The sequence below is a fragment of the Giraffa tippelskirchi genome, chromosome 8, assembly GCF_054371585.1.
Source record: "Giraffa tippelskirchi isolate mGirTip1 chromosome 8, T2T-mGirTip1v1.2.pri, whole genome shotgun sequence".
Taxonomy (NCBI): domain Eukaryota; kingdom Metazoa; phylum Chordata; class Mammalia; order Artiodactyla; family Giraffidae; genus Giraffa; species Giraffa tippelskirchi.
The window spans coordinates 124878037-124895081 of record NC_137282.1 but is presented as its reverse complement, the minus strand read 5'-3'; the positions used below and the strand labels follow the sequence as shown (position 1 = coordinate 124895081).

Genomic DNA, 17045 nt, shown 5'->3' with positions numbered 1-17045 from the left:
AGCCTTCCCTGATTGCCATCTATGCCCTTCCCTGGGCGGAGCTGATGCTGGCCCCTCTTCCTCTGGGTAAAATAGGTGGGTGCTGTCTCCCCACACTGGGAACCCTTGCAGCCCATCCTCCTCACAGAGGTGCATGGCGTCTGCTCAGAGGGCTCAGGTGACCCCAGCCTGGACTGAGAGGACATACAGAGGCTCGGGGGTGCCCAAGGGTGGCAGCCAGGTGCCCGGCCAAGGTGGGTAGTTTGGCTGCGACCCAATAGGATCCTGTGTGAGATGGAGCTGGGCTGAGACCCTTGAGTGGGACCCACAGGAAGGCAATGGTCTCAGATAAAGGATCTGCCTTCATCAAGAATACTCCCTCAGCCTTTTCCATCAACAGAGCCCTGACTCTGCCACCAGAGGTGCTGGATGTCTTATTCCCTGGGGTCCCCCACTCTGTATCCCAGTGGGGAAAAGGACTGTGTGGCTTTGGGCAAATCACTTCTCTTTTCTGAGCCTCAGTTTCCTCATCTGTCAAACGCGGTTGATACGAGAAACGGGTCCACAAGTGCTTTTGCAGCAGGAGATGAGGGGAGATTGAGATAACACGAATGATGCCGACCCCTCCGCCAGCCCTGGAGAGACGCAGCTGAGGCTGGGGACTGGCTGGCTGAGGTGGAGAGTGCTCCCAGGGTCTCTGTGAGCCACACGGCCTGGCTGCGAATCCTGGGGTGTGTTGACTGCATCCTGGTGGCGCCTGCAGGCTTGGGGGCATCTTGTCCTGGAATGAGCTTGAGAGGCAGGCAGGCCTTGGGTCCCCTCCCCCAGGATCCAGCCAGGTAGGCAGTGGCCAGAGAGAAAGGAATGACAGGAGAGCCCCTAAAGACCTTCCAATCCCAATCAGCTCCTCCAGGCCCTCCGCCAAAGCAGTCCCTTAAGAATGGCCTTCCTGGGCTCTTCTAAGCTCCCTGCTGGGAATTTGGCCATAAATAAGATGGAGGGGGGCTGGGTGTCATCGCACCCTGTTGGGTCAGGGTGGAAGCTGGAGAGCCTACATACTGAGTGGCCTGCGAGTGCCCAGAAGAGAGCTTAAGAATGCCCACGTATGGGCAGTAGCTGGGTTTACAGCATCACTGCCTTAGATGTGCGGGCACAAGTCAGCAACCCTGCATGCTGCCCTCACGAAGGGGCCTGATGGTGAACATGGGGCCCGGGATCAAGAGCCCTGGTAGGTGTGTGTGGATGTGGGTACCAGAGTCTCTAATGGCCCAAGGGGGGCAATTGGTTTTCATTCTCAGCATTGCTCCTCCGAAAAGTCTTATGAAGTAGTTTCATCAAAAAAGAACCAATATTTACTAAGCACTTACTGGGTGGCAGATGTTACTATATATGCACGAACTCACTTAGCTTTGTAACAACCCTATGAAATAGGTGGTATTATTATCTTTATAGATGATGTATTTGAGACAACAGAGAAGTTCAGTAACTAACCTGACATCACACAGCAGTAAGCAGCAGAACTGAGATCTGAACCCAGGCAGTCTAGCTTTAAGGCCGATACTATATTGCTTCTTGCTAGCAGCCTATTTTATAAAGAGGGGCGCAGAGAACTTAAGTAACGCGTCCAGGGTCACCCAGCTTTGTGGAGCCAACACTTGCCCTGTGGCTGTTCTGACTGCACAGCCCATGCCAGATCGGGACCTGGGAGCAAGGCAGGCCAGGGGACCGTGAGTAGCCCCCAGGGGGAGACCCTGTCCGCCCCAGGCCGACTGGTGCCCTTCCTGCAGGGGGCGTGTGCATCGCCCAGTCCGTCAAGATACCTCGGGAGCCCAAGCCTGGGGAGTTCGACAAGATCATCCGGCGGCTCCTGGAGACATCAAACGCCAGGGCGGTCATCATCTTTGCCAACGAGGATGACATCAGGTGAGGACAGGTAGCAGTGGGCCGGGGCTGGGGTGCCAGGGAGCCCTGCTGGTCAAGCCTGACCCGCCCTGGGGTCCAGAGAGGTGGGGTGAGCCAATGAGGGGGTTGTGGCTTTGGAGGCCTTAATGACCTTCCAGAACATTCCCCTCCATCCCCGCCAGCACCCAGCAATATCTCCTGGGAGAGAATCTGTTTTGCTGCAATTCAGGGGGAATTGCAGACCCCTCTGGCTGAGGCACAGGCTCCCTTCCTTTCCCCCTCCCTGTGTCCTACATCCATCTACCAACTCAGGATGGTTAGCAGGTCCTTTTACAGAGGGGCTAAGGCCGTGGGCCCAGGGTCAGAGCCCCTAGGTGGGAATCTTGCTTTCCCTCCGACTAGCTGTGTGACCTCAGGCAAGTTTCTCAGTCTCTCTGGGCTTCTTTTCTGCTTAAAAATAAATGGAGCTAATAAAGGCTGCTTGATAGTGTTGCTGGAGCACTGTGTGCAGGAATGTGCATAAAGGAAGGAGCAGAGGCTGGCAGGAGGTAGGGTTGGCCGTCTCTCAGCCCCTCCCTCCTCCCTTCTGTGAGCTCAGGGTAGTGGGAAGAGGCCTGGGCTGTGGTTCTAGTCCTGATCTGGGCACACACTCATGTGGGCAGTATCATTCCCTCCCTGGACCTCAGTCTCCACATTTGCAGAGTGGGGACAGGTGGACTCCAGGTGCCAGAACCATGTGGTACAGAAACCCTGGAGCAGTCTGCCCCCTGAGTCACAGGTCAGAGTCTCAGGTGCCCTTAAAAGATGACCCCTGAGCACCCTTCTTAATGTGCTTCTCTTCTTCCTGCTCTTTCTCTCCCTACCACCTCTTTAAGACTGGATGTCACGGCCAAGATGGACCAGCCTCCTTGATTCCCTAGACTGAGCGGGAGACACAGCCCCTGCTGAGAATCTGGTTGGGGAGGCACGCCCTGTGTTTACAGAGGAGACGTGGTCTCCCCAGATCGCCTCCCTCAGACAGCTGGCCCACCTGCCCACCTGCCCAGCCCAGCTTGCCCGGTCCACCCTGCCTCCATGCGGCCCCCTCCCCATTGCTCACCAGCATCCACTCTTCTTTCCAACACTCTTTCCTACTTGGAAAGACCTCATCCTGGACTCCTGAATTGCAGCAAAACAGATTCTCTCCCAGGAGATATTGCTGGGTGCTGGCGGGGATGGAGGGGAATGTTCTGGAAGGTCATTAAGGCCTCCAAAGCCACAAGCGCCAGCTCTAATGGGTGTTTCTCAGGCAGCAAAGCCCCAGGGTGCGGGAGTCCTCAGGGTCCGCCTGGCACCTCTGAGCTGCTCCTGGTCTCCACAAAGCTTTCAGGGTCCCTAAACTCTGGCCCTGGGTGGCCCTGTGTGGCCCTGTTGCTGCAGGTCAGCTGGCACGCGGGGCAGGAGGAGCTCCTTCTGAGCTCTTCGCCTCCCTCCAGTCACAGTCCCCGCCCCTGGCCCCCACTCCCGTGTCAGAGCCCAGCACTACTCAGGGCCCCCCCCCCCATCCAGGGACACACCCTACTCGCAGCCTCCTGAGCGGCTCTGATGGACCCACACGTGGGGAGGGGAGATGAGGGCGCCTGGCCGAGGGTCCCAGAGAAGGGTCGCCTGGGGGGCGGGGGGAGGCCTTAGACTGAGTCCCTGAGCAGCTGGGAGGGGTATGTGGTGGTGGTGGGGCTTTCTGGAAATCCACATGCGTTTTCAGAAGCAAAGAGAGGTAAAAATAAACCCAGGTGACTTTGCAGAGATGGAGCCTTGGGAGCTCTGGTCATCTCTGGCTGGCCGGATGCAGGCGGGTATTAATAGGGCTGCGGTGTGGGTTCTGAGAGCAGCCTTGCCTACAATTAGGGGGCCCTGTGGGGGCCGCAGCAGCCTTGGGGGCCTAGGAATGTCGAGAGTCAGGAGATGGTGAGGAGGGCAGATGTGGGCTCTGGGGTGAGGAAACACGTTTCTCCCTGGCAGCCCAAGGCTTCCTGCCCCAGCTGGCCACCTCCTGCACAGGTCTGGCAGTCGCCCCAAGCCCCAAGGCAGTCTGTCCTGGCCTTGTCCGTGGGATGGGCTGGCCAGTTTCTAGTATCCTGGCCTCTCACTTGCTGTGTGATCTTGGGCAAGTTGCTTGCCTCCTCTCTGCTCCCATCTGTCCCCATGGAATGAGATACCTGGGGGGAGTTCTGCCCAGTCCTTCCTGTTTTTCTCCTTCTAGAAGATGTCTCTGAGGGGGCCACTTAGTTCAAGCATCCATTAGCACTGACTGAGTGCTGTTGTGGGCTCGACCCTGCGCGGGGCTCCAGGGCCCCTGACTTGACTAGGACCACTGTCACTGTGGCCTGGGTGGTGGTGGGGAGCCCCTGGCTGCCCGCACCCTTTCATCCATCCACGAGGGCAGTGGGGGGTGGTTCTTTGAAGCACCTGGACCTTCGGCACAGAAGGAGGTGGGGTGCAGAGGGGGACAGGTGTTGGTGTGTGTGTGTGTGTGACAGTGGTTATAAATGTGACAAAGGGCCAGGGAGTGTGGGTCTGGGAGCCTCAGAGGACAGAGCTTGGGCAGATGTATTTCTGGGGACCTGAGTCAGACACGGGGCAGGTCCAACCAGAGGGAAACAGGCATGGCCTCGACGGGGACAGAGGTAGCCCCAGGAGTGGGAGTGGGTCTGGGAGACCACATGGGGCCTGTAGGCGGCTGTGAGCCCAGGGCACAGGCAGGTATAGGGGTGCAGTGTGGGTGAAGGGCAGCCGTGGGCCTATAGGCAGGTGTGGGTCAGGGCAGCAGGGAACCGGGGGCCTGGGGGTCCAGGCGTGGGTGCTGGGGTGGCTATGGGGCCCTGGGCTCCTGTGGTCGGGACGGGGGATCCAGGCACAGGCTGCGAGGGGGACAGGAATGAGCCTGGGGGAAGGGCAGGGGTGGCCAGGGTCGGGGAGCCCCTGGGCAGACATGGCTGGGCTGGGCTGGTGCGTGTCCCCACAGGCGTGTGCTGGAGGCGGCACGGAAGGCCAACCAGACCGGCCACTTCTTCTGGATGGGCTCGGACAGCTGGGGCTCCAAGATCGCCCCTGTGCTGCACCTGGAGGAGGTGGCCGAGGGCGCCGTCACCATCCTCCCCAAGAGGATGTCCGTGCGAGGTAGGCCCGGCAGCCGCAACGGCGCGCCCACCACCCTCCCCGGCTCCGTGCGCCCTGCTGCCAGCGTCACCCTGATGGGTCCTTCTTATCGTCCCCCTCACCGTCCCTCTCCGGCTCCTCGTCTTCCCGCACCCTGTCTCTCTTCATCCTTGGCTCCCAGCTTCTCTGTGCTCGGGCTCTGGGCTGGGAGGCCTTCCTGGCCACACTCGTCCCGGCGGGGTTAGAAGCCACGCTCGGGGTCTTTCTTTCTTCCATCTCAGATATTCCTGGGTGTTGAGGGTGGTGGCAAGTACAGGAGGCTCATTTATCAAGACTTCTCCTTCACCCCCATATACTCTCATCCCTTCTCCCCTCTGGGACAGAAGAAGTGAGACCCCTGCCCCACTGGGAGCGTGTCCTCTGCTAGAAGGGCCCTGGGAGCTGCCAGCAGGCTACCAGAAAAGGGTGCCAGGTTGGGGGCAGGGGCCTCCCTGCAGAGTCCTGGTGGGCCCTGAGCGGGCTGGGGGTGGGGGTGGGCCTTCCCTGCCTGGCATCCCTTCCTCCTGGGACAGAACTCAGTCACCCTGGGCAGGACAGATTGCTCTGGCTGGAGCCTCACTGTGAGTGAGGCGCGAAGTTCCTGTTAAAACGGCCCGGTTTGGCAGGGACCTCACTGTCCTCCCCACGGTGGAGGCAGGCTCCCAGGGGCTCCTCCCCTGCTCTCGCTGAGGTCAGCAGACATCAGCATTGATGGAGCTGGGAAGCCCACAGACATCTACCTCCACCAAACTTTCCAAGAGACCGAGGTCTGAGTAGGGGAGGGACATGGGTCACATGGCCATGTCCTCTATTCACCCTGAGGCAGAAGGAACACAGGTGCCAGAAGTTTCCACACTGCCCCTCTCAGCTTCAAGCCATAATAAACACAAAATAACAGAAACTATGGGTCTTGGTACCCACAAATGCCAGGCCCCATACAGACATCTCATTTAGTCTTTCCAGCAACCCCACATTTAGTAAGTGAATACATTAAGGCTCAGAGAGGTTAAGTGACATTTGGTGGCAGTAAGTCACACATACTTGCTATTCAGTGGCAGAACTAGGATCTGAACCCAGGACTTGCGAGACAAATCCCCTTTTTCTCTGGGGCACCAGAGAAACCACAAAAGCAGTGGTTCTCAGCAGGAGGTGATTTTGGTCCCCAGGGACATGTGGCACTGTTTGGAGACATTTTTAGTTGTCATGATCAGGGAGTGGTGCTTCTAGTGGGTGGAGGCCAGGGATGCCGCTCAACATCCTGCAATGCCCAGGACAGCCTCCCCCCACCCCGCACCGGCCCCCCACCACCAGCACAGAGTGAACTGGCCCAGTGTCAGTAGTGTCAAGGTTGAGAAACTCAGCATTCGACCAGTGCCAGCACCTCCCTGACAGCTCCAACAGACAGTCACTGAGCCTCCACTGGGCCCTGCCACCAGCAGGAACTCGTTGCTGGGTGAACTTTTAGGCTTTTGGGTCTGTTCCCAGCAGCTCGGGCAACTGTGAACGTGACACGGAATGGTCATGGTGCAGAAGGCTGGGGGAGGAGAAAAGGGCTTATTCACCCACCTGCCTGCCACCCTGGGCCCGGGTTTTCCGGGATTAGAGCAGAGTTGATAAGTCCTCTGGAGCATTCGGAGAAGGAGGCTGCCTCAGTGAGCGATGGGGAAGTTGTGGACTGGAAGGAGAACGATTCAGGCCCCTGTCTTGCTGTGTGACCTGGGCCAGTCCCTACACTCTCTGGTTCCGTCTCCTCTTCAGAACCAGAGCTCACGTACTCTCAGGACTGGGTGCCGACCCCCCGGCCCCACCAGCCTCTCTGCTCTCATCTCAGGACCTCCAGGTGGTTCCTTCTCCGAGAAGCCCCATATTAGCATTTCGGTAGTTAAGAAGCAGCGCAAACACCCTCATCCTGTACTTCTTCCGTAAAGGCAGCCGCTGTTCGATGACAGAGGCTCCCCCTGGAACTGAACCCAGCTCTTTTCACCAGGAAGAAAATGAAACGGCTCACGTTTCCCCCCCGGGTCCTGGATCAGAGGGTGCGCTCTTCCTCCCCACCTTGTCCGCCCGCGCCTCGTCTAAGCGTCTAAGCTGCGGGAAGAGCGAAGGGCTGGGGGCGGGTGGAAAGAGGGGCGCTGGGTCCTGACATCCTGGTTCCCCGCCAGGCTTCGACCGCTACTTCTCCAGCCGCACGCTGGACAACAACCGGCGCAACATATGGTTTGCCGAGTTCTGGGAGGACAATTTCCACTGCAAGCTCAGCCGCCACGCGCTCAAGAAAGGCAGCCACGTCAAGAAGTGCACCAGTGAGCACGCGCGGGGTGGGGGGGGCAGGGGCGGGGCCAGGTGGGCGGGGCCAGGGCCAGGGGCCGGGGGCGGGGCCAGGAGGAGGAGGCGGGGCCGGGGCGGGATTAGGAGGCGGAGCCAGGAGCGGGGCCGGAGGTGCAGGGTTAGGAGGGCGGGGCCTGGAGGGGGGGTCAGGGGCGGTGCCGGAAAGGGGCCAGGAGGGGCGGGGTCTGGGGCGGGGCCGGGGCGGGGCCGGGACCGATTCCAGGTCCGGTGGGTGGGCTCTCTCAAGCCCCCAGCCGTCGGTGGCGCTGCTTGTAGGGGAAGGGGCTCCTGGATTTGGGCAGAGCCGCTCTCTGGCTGACCGTCTTGGGCCTCATCCAGACGTCCCTCTGGCGAGCCCACAGAGCTGACTGGCCCCAGCTGCCGCGTGCACCCTGCCACTCACTGGTCTGAGCGTCTCTAACTCCTTGAGGGTCCCGCAGTCACTCCTCAGACATCAGTTTGACTCCCAGCGCCTGGCCTTTTTCTAAGCATCGTGGATATATCAGGGAATGAAAGCCAAAAAGCTCTTGGCGTTTTTATTCTAATGGAGAGGCAGACAATAAACAAGATTAAAAAAGTAAACTATAGACTATGTCAGAAGGAAGATGTGCAGTAGAAACAAAATAGGTAAGAGTCTGGCTTCGCTGCAAGGTAACCTTTCAGCAGAGTCCTGAAAAGGACAGGGGATGAGCCACGGGAGGATGGGACGACGGCTCTGTTTTACATACAGATCGGAAACAGAGGTTCAGAGAAGGGAAGTAAAGAGACCTGAGTTCCCACAGGTGGAAGGCAGTAGAGCAAGATGTGGATCCAGGTCTGAGCTCTCAGTCCTCGGCCCCCTACTGTAGCTGCCTTGGCGTGTCCACATTAGATATGGTTGGATGTGGGTCCTTGTGAGTTCTTGGTCTGGACAACTCTGCAGCAGGACCTGGTGTCAGGGACCTTGGGAGGGCTCTGGGTACCCCTCAACCTGAACTAGCTGTGCCCTCTCGGGGCCTTGACTTTCTCATCTGAAAGATGGGATAGATGATGAGCCAGCTCAGAGGGTGTCTGGGGATGCAGGTGAGAAGGCTGATGGGAGGCACTTTGTAAGATGGTGGCTCTCAACCCTGGCTGTGCATCAGCATCACCTGGAGCTTTAAAAACTCTCCCAGGCCAGAATGGCTGTCATCAAAGATCTACAGACAGTAAATGCTGGAGAGGGTGTGGAGAAAAGGGAACCCTTTTGCACTGTTGGTGGGAATGTAAGTTGATACAGCCACTATGGAGAACAGTATGGAGATTCCTTAAAAACAAAAACAAAAACAAAAAACTAGGAATGAAACTACTATATGACCCAGCAATCCCCCTACTGGGCATATACCCTGAGAAAACCACAGTTCAAAAAGACGCATGTACCCCAGTGTTCATTGAGGCACTATTTACAATAGTCAGGACATTGAGGCAACCTAGATGTTCATCAACAGATGAATGGATAAAGAAATTATGGTACATATGTAAAGTGGAATATTACTCAGCCATAAAAAGAACAAATTTGAGTCAGTTCTAGTGAGATGGATGAACCTAGAGCATGTTATTCAGAGTAGAGTAAGTCAGAAAAACAAATATCATACATTAACACATATATATGGAATATAGAAGAATGGTACTGATGAACCTATTTGCAGGGCAGGAATAGAGATGCAAACATAGAGAACAGACTTGTGGACACAGCAGGGGAAGGAGAGGGTGGGACAAATTGAGAGTAGCATTGAAACATATACATTATCATATGTAAAATAGATAGCTAGTGGCAAGTTGCTGTATAACACAGGGAGCTCAACCCAGTGCTCTGTGACAACCTAGAGGGGTGGAGTGCAGGGTGGGAGGGAGGTTCAAGAGGCAGGGGATATATGTATACTTATGGTTGATTCACGTTGTATTGGCAGAAACCAACACAACATTGTAAAGCAATGATCCTCCAATTAAAAAAAAACAAACCTCTACCAGGGCCTCACCCCCAGACCCACTAAGCAGAACTTTGGGGATGGATTGTTTTTCAAGCTCTCCCAGTGTGTATTTAGGGCTGGAAATATCTGGCAAGAGCAGCTTTGTTCACATCCAATCACTTGGGGTTCTTTTCAAATGCTGGTGCTTGGCTTCTAGCCCCAGACATTCTGATGGAATTGGTCCTGTGTGCCACCATATATCCCCTGCCTCTTGAACCTCCCTCCCTCCCACCCTGCACTCCACCCCTCTAGGTTGTCACAGAGCACTGGGTTGACCAGGGCATTGGGATTTTTTAAAAGATGCACCAGGTGGTTTACTGTGCAGCCAAGTAGGGGAACCACTGGCTTGGAAGGAGAAGTGGGTGATAGGAGGGGGAGTGGCGTGCGCCCCAGGTGAGGGGAAGGCTTGAGCAAAGCATGAGAGCCTGGAGTGAACTCAGGGTGGCTAGGAAGGACTGAAGGACAGCATATTCCAGCTGACCTGGATCCTTCCTGCTGCCTCGGAAGCCCCAGCAGAGGCTGGTAAGGGTCTTTGTGTGGCCCCAGGCCAGGCACAGTGAACTCACCCATGTCTGGGTGACGTGAGGGGTGGGGTAGTTGTGGGAAATGTTTGTGGAAGCTGAGACCACCCTGGATGGGGGGTTGCAGCCCTGGCTTCCCATGGCCTCGCCCAGGTTTGAGCTGAGCTGGTCCCTTGGAAGAACACCTTAGGCCAGGAGGGTCAGGGTAACACCCGTGGACTATGGGCTTGGGACTCAGCACCTGTCCGTGCGTCAGGGACTGGGTCTGACTCTGCTTCCTTCTGGCTCTGTGACCTGGAACAAGTTATTTAACCTGTCTGAGTCCCAGAGAGGGCAGGGAAGCCACCACCCATCTCAACTGGTTGTTGGGAGGATAGGTGATGTGTTTGAAGGGTATGAAGAAGCTGGCTGAAAAATGATGCATATGGTAAGTGCTCATAAAATGGTGATTGTTGGGGACTTCCCTGGTGGTCCAGTGGTTAGGACTCTGCGTTACCAATGCAGGGGGCGAGGACTTGATCCCTGGTATGGGAACTAAGACCCTCTATGCCTCAGGTGGAGCCAAAAAAAATAAATAAAATAGCCTACTTCCAAACTTTCTTTAAAAAAAAAATGGTGGTAGTTGTTGATAGAGAGGAAAGGGGAGAGATGGGATTTAGATGCAATTGGGTAATATAACAGCTCAAGTCTGTCGTAGGATTCTGTTAGCTGTAGGATCCCCGATGACAGAGGACAGCATCATAATTGTTGCACCCATTTTACAGAAGAGAACATTGAGGTGACCGGTGAACATTGCAGTGCTAGAGAATTGGCAGAACTGGATTGGTACCCAGGCAGTTTGGGTCTCCTGCCCGCCTCTCCCACCGCTTTCCCTTCCATGGTCTGAGCCCCTCTCTCTCTGGCCCTCGGCCAGTCCTGTGTTCTCCACCTGCCTCACTCTCTCTCCTAAGCCTAGCTTCCTATCCACCTCTCCCAGGATGCTGGCTGTCCACGCTGGTGGCGTTGGGTGGGTCCCCTCTAGTCCCCTCAATGCTAACGGTTTTGATAGTCGGCCTCTGCCTGTCTCAGTCCCACGGGCCCTGCTGCCCTGCCCACGGTCTCCCTGGGAGCTCCTGTGTTCCCCTGCCCTGTGCTCTGCCAAGTCCACGCCTTCCCGCCCCAGGACAAGAACGGGCCTGGTGACCTTCCGAGAGGGTGAGAAGGACCATCTCATGCTGGGGTCTTACACTTGGAGAGATCTGATTCATCCTTCAGGATCTGAAGGTGTTAAATTGAATTCCCCTCCAGACTAGGATTTGACAGCCAGTTGTTTCTTTGGGAGGAAACTGGATGCGGAGGTAAGGCGGCCATCAAGGGTGTGATACCAAGCAGGTCACCTCCACCAACAGCTGGAGCTTTACTCCCCTGGGGTCTCTGGGGACAGGAGGAAGCACGACTGCCAGTCATTCCACTGGAGGTGTGAGGACCCGGGGTGTGTGCACACCAACTCTCGTCAACTGTTTTTTTAAAACTTGATCAATTTTAAATTATTTTTTGGCTTGTCACCATGTGACTTGTGGGCTCTTAGTTCCCCAACCAGAGATTGAACTTGAACCTGGGCCCTGGCAGTGAAAGTGCCAAGTCCTAAGCACCGGACCTGCCAAGGCATTCCCTCCTGTCAATCATTTTAAAAAAATTGATTATTTAATATTTTTTTGGCTGCACTGAGTGACTTGGGGGAATCTTAGTACTCCAACCAGGGACTGAACCTGGGCCCCAGCAGCAAAAGTGCCGAGTCCTAATCTGGCAGGGGAGCCCCTCCTGTCAGTCATTGCTGGCTCTCCCTGGAGGATGTTAATTCTTCAATGCCTCATCCAAATGGCAAAGGGGGCTTCTGTGGCCGGAGAGCCTCGGAAGAGCAGCAGATACTGGCAGTTGGAGATTGGGCTGTGTGTGTGTTAGACGCTTAGTAGTGTCCGACTCTTTGCAACCCCATGGACTGTAGCCCACCAGGCTCCTCTAGTCCATGGGGATTCTCCAGGCAAGAATACTGGAGTGGGTTGCTATTTCCTTCTCCAGGAGATTGGGCTAGTGTGTCTCAAAATGGCAAGGGGTCGTGGGCACCCATTCGTTCTCAAACGCACAGCTGTGAGAGTCGCCTTTAGCTGGGTGTGAATCCTAGTGCTGCCACTTTCCTAGCTGTGTGACCTTGGGCAGGTCACCTCTTGAGGCCTCAGTTTCCTCATCTGTATAATGGGAATTGTACTACCCACTCCCATCCCTTGATCCCCATCCCGAGCAGAGCTGCCTCGCTCACGGTTTCCTGGTGAAGGAGGGGGAAGTGGTCTGCAGGAAGTGTGGGAAGGTGGCCTGTGGCCTGCCCCAAACCTGAGCGAGACAGGGGTCACTGAGCGGGCGTCTCTGCAGCTGTCGGCCTGTGGGAGGGCCGCGCCTGCCTCCCTCCTCTTCCTCTGCCCCCGCCCCGGGAGCCTGCAGAACAGGATTTGGGGATTAAAGCTGTAAACAAGGCAGATGTGGCATCTGTCTTCTTGACAGCTCTGCCAGCCAGGTGATGGCTGAGCGGAGGAAGGTCTGGCTTATGAGGAGATAGGAGAATTTACTGCCTGCTGCTCCTAGCGGCTGGGAGCTATGAGAGGGAGGGCGGCTGCGTGGCCGCTGGGGATGTGTGGGGAGATGCCGATCACCCAGCCTGTGTTAGCAGCAGTAACAATAGTAACAGCTGATATTTATATAGCATGTGTTACATGTCAATTTCTGTTCTAATTTTTTGCATTTACTCTTCACAGCAACCCATTTTACAGATGAGGAAAGTGAAAGTGAAAAGTGAAAATGTAGCCGCTCAGTTGTGTCCGCCTCTGTGACCCCATGGACTATAGCCCGCCAGGGTCCTCTGTCCATGGGATTCTCTAGGCAAGAATACTGGAGTGGATTGCCATTCCCTTCTCCAGGGGATCTTTCCAACCCAGCTATCGAACCTGGGCCTCCCACACTGCAGACAGATTCTTCACCATTTGAGCCACAGTGGAAGCAAAGGAAAACTGAGGTGCAGAGAGGCTAAAGATTTTCCCAAGATCATTCAGCAGTAAAGAGCAGAGCTGGGATTTGAACCCTGGCCATCTGGCTCCAGGGATGTCCTGCCTCAGGCCAGCTGATGTCCCATCCCCGGGGCCCTCCTAGCTATTCCAGCCTGGCTTTGACAGTTCTTTTCACCTATACACTCCTAAGGGAGCTGGGGAGAGGAAGGAAGACCCACATTTGGGATTACCTACTATGCGCCAGGCTGTGTCAAGCACTAGGGGAGCTCACGTTTGCTGGAGCCATCAGCCACATGGTGGCCAGAGGGGTCCTGAGCCCTTCCCCTCACTGCTGTTTCTTACTCGTTCAACTGGCATTTACTCAGGCTGGCTGTGTCCCCAGCCCTGTGCTGGGCTCTGGGAGGGGAACAGACCGGCCCCGCGGAGCTCCCCCTGCAGGTGGGAGACTGTGTGACCTTGTGGACAAGATGGTACATGATGGTGTGGTCCCAGTAGTCAGAGCCGAGGGCCTTCGGAGAGCTTAATCCTGAGACAGGAGAAGACAGATCCAGGAGGCCTCCTCCTGGAGAGAAGTTGAGAGTGCTGGGAGACCAGGGATGTGGCACTTTTAAATCAGGAGGTCCGAAGTCCTCACTGAGAAAGTGACTGGGAAAGAACGTGCCAGGCAGAAGGTACAGCATGTGCAAAGGCCCTGAGGTAGGCTCAGGCCTGGCAGATCGGGGGAGCAGTGAGGAGGCCCACGCGGCTAAAACAGAGAGCAACAGGTAGCAGCTGAGGTCCGAGGGGTAGGGTGGGGTGACACAGGGTGTGTGTGGGGCCTGGTTGGCCATTAGTAAGGATTTAGTCATTATTAACACAGAATGAGACAAAGCCATGGCAGGGTTTGAAAAGGGATTAACGCGATAAGATTTATGTAATAATGGGCTCATTCTGGCTGCCTTCTGGAGCAGAGCCAGAGATGAGTTAGGGGCTGTAGGCTGGGGTGGGAGGTGATGGGAACCTGGAGCAGGTGGTGGCCATGGAGATGGTGAGGAATCTGATTCTTTATCAGTTTTGCAGTGTGGCTGCAGAATTTGCTAAAGGATTTGCGGTGAGAGAAAGATGACAAAATTAAGGAGGACTCTGAGGTGGGGGGGAGCATGGAGAGTCAGGCTGAGTCATGGGAAGATTCCTTGGAGAGGTGGGTGCAAAACCCAGGCTGAAGTTGGTCAGGAAGAAAATGGAGGAGAGAAATTGATGACGAGTAAGTGAGTAAGGACCGCTCTTCTGAGAAGTTTTGTTGTAAACAGAGAGAGAGAGATGCTAGCTGGGGAAAAAGTGGGGTCAGAAGAGGGTTTTGTTTGTTTAAATGGGAGAAATTAGAGCATATTTGTATGTTGCCAGCAAAGATCCAGCAGAGGAAAAGCTAGAAGCTGCTGGCAGGAGAGGGAGCATGGCTGGGTGATGGGGGAGAAGGGACATCCACGTGAGGGGCTGGCTGTGACTGTGGCCCCTTCCCTGGAGAGCTTTTGGGCTGGGGGTGGGCTGGGGTCTCAGAAGCAGTGAGGGGCAGAGAAGGGCCTTCCCTGGGAGCTGGCCTGTTCAGGTGCCAAGTGTGGCCTCGGCTACACATGTCACTCTATTCTAATGGTCCCTGGTGCTACCCTCATTTCAGACAAGTCAACTGAAGCCCAGAGATATTATGCAACTCAGCACGTAAGAGGCTGTTGGAGTGGAGAGGGGGACAGTGTTTCGAGCTGCTCCCTCTGGCGGGACATCCACATCCTATTTCTCGAACTTGGGTCTGTGGACATCTGGGGGTACATTCTTTGTTTGTTTGCTTTTTAAAAGTCATTTATTTGGTGGTGCTGGGTCTTAGTTGTGGTAGGTGGGGTCCTTTAGTTGCAGCACGTGGGATCCAGTTCCCCGACCGAGGATAGAACCTGGGCCCCTCCACTGGGAGCTCTGAGTCTTGACCACTGGACCACCAGGGAAGACCCTGGGGAGACATTCTTGAGGTCAGACTCTCAGGGACCCAGGAGTTCCTTGACGATTCCCAAACTTTGCATTTTCATTCAATGGCCATCCAGAAGTAATCTTTACTGATTGTGAAGACAGCTTCTCTGCTCCTGTGATTATTTGCAGTTGGAAGCCAATGTCACTGCCAGGATTTCAGCTTCTGATGTCTTTTCACCCTGGGATCTTCCTGGGACAGAACCACCTTCCCTCAGAAGGGGACTGGGGCTGGCTCAAGGTCGGGGAGCCCTGAGCTGTACCACCCGTGAGAGCCCAAAGGGGAGCACCTCCCTCCCCCTTCACTTCCCTGCCCCCGAGGTGCTGATCGTTAAGGGCCCTCGCCAGTAACCCTGTGAGGCCCTGGGGCTAGCTCAGGGTTCCCCGGGACGAGAGCTGACACAGAGCTGAGGCCAGGTTTGGGAGAACAGACCTGGGGTGGAAGGGACCAGGCTGAGTTGTTTAGAGGTCCCCTAACCAGAAAGTCCCTTTGACAGCAAGGAGATCAAACCAGCCAATCTTAAGGGAGATCAACCTTGAATATTCACTGGAAGGACTGATGCTGAAACTGAAATTCCAGTATTTTGGTCATCTGATTACAACAGACAACTCATTGGGAAAACCCCTGATGCTGGGAAAGATTGAGAGCAGAAGGAGAGGAGGTTGTCAGGATGAGATGTTTGGACAGCATCACCGATGCAATGAACATGAAGTTGGGCAAACTCTGGGAGATGGTGAGGGACAGGAAGGCCTTGCGTGCTGCAGTCCGTGGGGCTGCAAAGAGTTGGGCATGATTGGGCGACTGAACAACAACAACCGGGAAAGCAGGTGGCTTGATGGAGGTTGAAAATTCAAGTGGAGGGGCTGGCAGACACGGTGGGGTGGGTGGGGCTGAAGAACAGGACGAGGACGGGGAGGCTGCCATGTGACTTGGGGGCGTCAAGCAGCCCCGGGTGATGGAGTAGGACATGGGGGTGGGATTTGGGGACCCTAAGAAAAACCTGTGCGTTCCAGGGAGGTGGCTCAACCACAGGTGGAGTCAGGAAAGGGGGGCAGTGACCAGAAAGGACAGGTGTCAGCTTCCTCCCCTACCCCTGTATCAGTGGGCAAGCTGACCTGAGCCCTGTCCGTGCGGTGGGCACCCCATGCTCGTCTTGTGAGGGGGGCGGGGAGAGTCAGCACATGCCAGGCTGCATGCAGAGGGGCAGCCAGGCTGGGTGCAGGCCTCAGGCAGTGGGGAGTTATCCCTTGGGCGAGTGTTAGGGAAGAGAGGAAAGAGAAGCTTAGAGAACAGTACGTACATGGTATGATGTTGTGTGTCTTATTGATACATCTGTGCCTCCTTGAATCCTATCAGCAGCCCCACAAAGCAAACATAATTACCCTGGATTTTCATCTAGGGATGTAAGTGTTGCTTAATCCGGTCATAGGCCTGGTCCAGGGCAGAGCCACGCACCAGCTCTCCCTAGGGGGATCCTGGGACCCTCCTCTCCTGCTCCCTGGAAGTTTGCCCTACGGATGAAAACCGGTGTGGATATTGGCCTGTCTGTATGTAGATGCCAGTTTACAGATCTGTGGATACGTGCGGCATGCCCACACACCTATGTCAGTTACCTGCGTGCACGTGAACCTGGGGTGCGGACCCTGAGCTGTCCCCCCGGCGGCCCCCCAGCACCACTTTGCCCATGGGATGAACGCCCTGGGAGCAGCCTTCAGCCTTCAGCTGGCAGGGGTGGGCTGTGTGTTCCCTCAGATGGGCCGCCCTGAGGCCTCGGCCCGCCGGTCTCTGGAGCCCCCCGTGGGCGAGCCTCACACCTGGCATCAGTGCCTTCCCTGCTCGTCTCACTTCCTTACCCCTGACGCGTGCTTTCAGCGTCACCTCCAGATAAAAGGCCTGTGCTCACATCCTTGTCAGGACCTGTTTGTGGGGCTTCTCCGCCCGGCAGTGAATCTGAATAACCACCCGCGTGTACAAGTGCTATGCTAATTGTGTAGCTGTGTGTATAGAACATGTGTTTATGTGGCCACTTGTGTTTCCATATGTTTGGACATGCATGTGTGTATAGAGATGTGTATAAATGCAGGCACTTTTGTGTTGTGATTCTACATGTGCAGATGTGAAA

At 55.8% G+C, this 17045-nt stretch overlaps 1 protein-coding gene across 7 annotated transcripts in view; it reads left to right on the top strand.

Moving 5' to 3' along the window:
• The window catches only part of GRM4 (glutamate metabotropic receptor 4), a 114063-nt gene that overhangs the window by 74391 nt on the left and 22627 nt on the right, over window positions 1-17045 (top strand). For all 7 annotated transcript variants that reach the window (XM_081520020.1, XM_081520018.1, XM_081520016.1 and 4 more), the window contains 3 exons: window positions 1767-1902; window positions 4886-5040; window positions 7221-7361. In XM_081520020.1, coding sequence (XP_081376146.1) covers window positions 1767-1902; window positions 4886-5040; window positions 7221-7361 — 432 coding nt within the window. The remainder of the gene's footprint in view (window positions 1-1766; window positions 1903-4885; window positions 5041-7220; window positions 7362-17045) is intronic.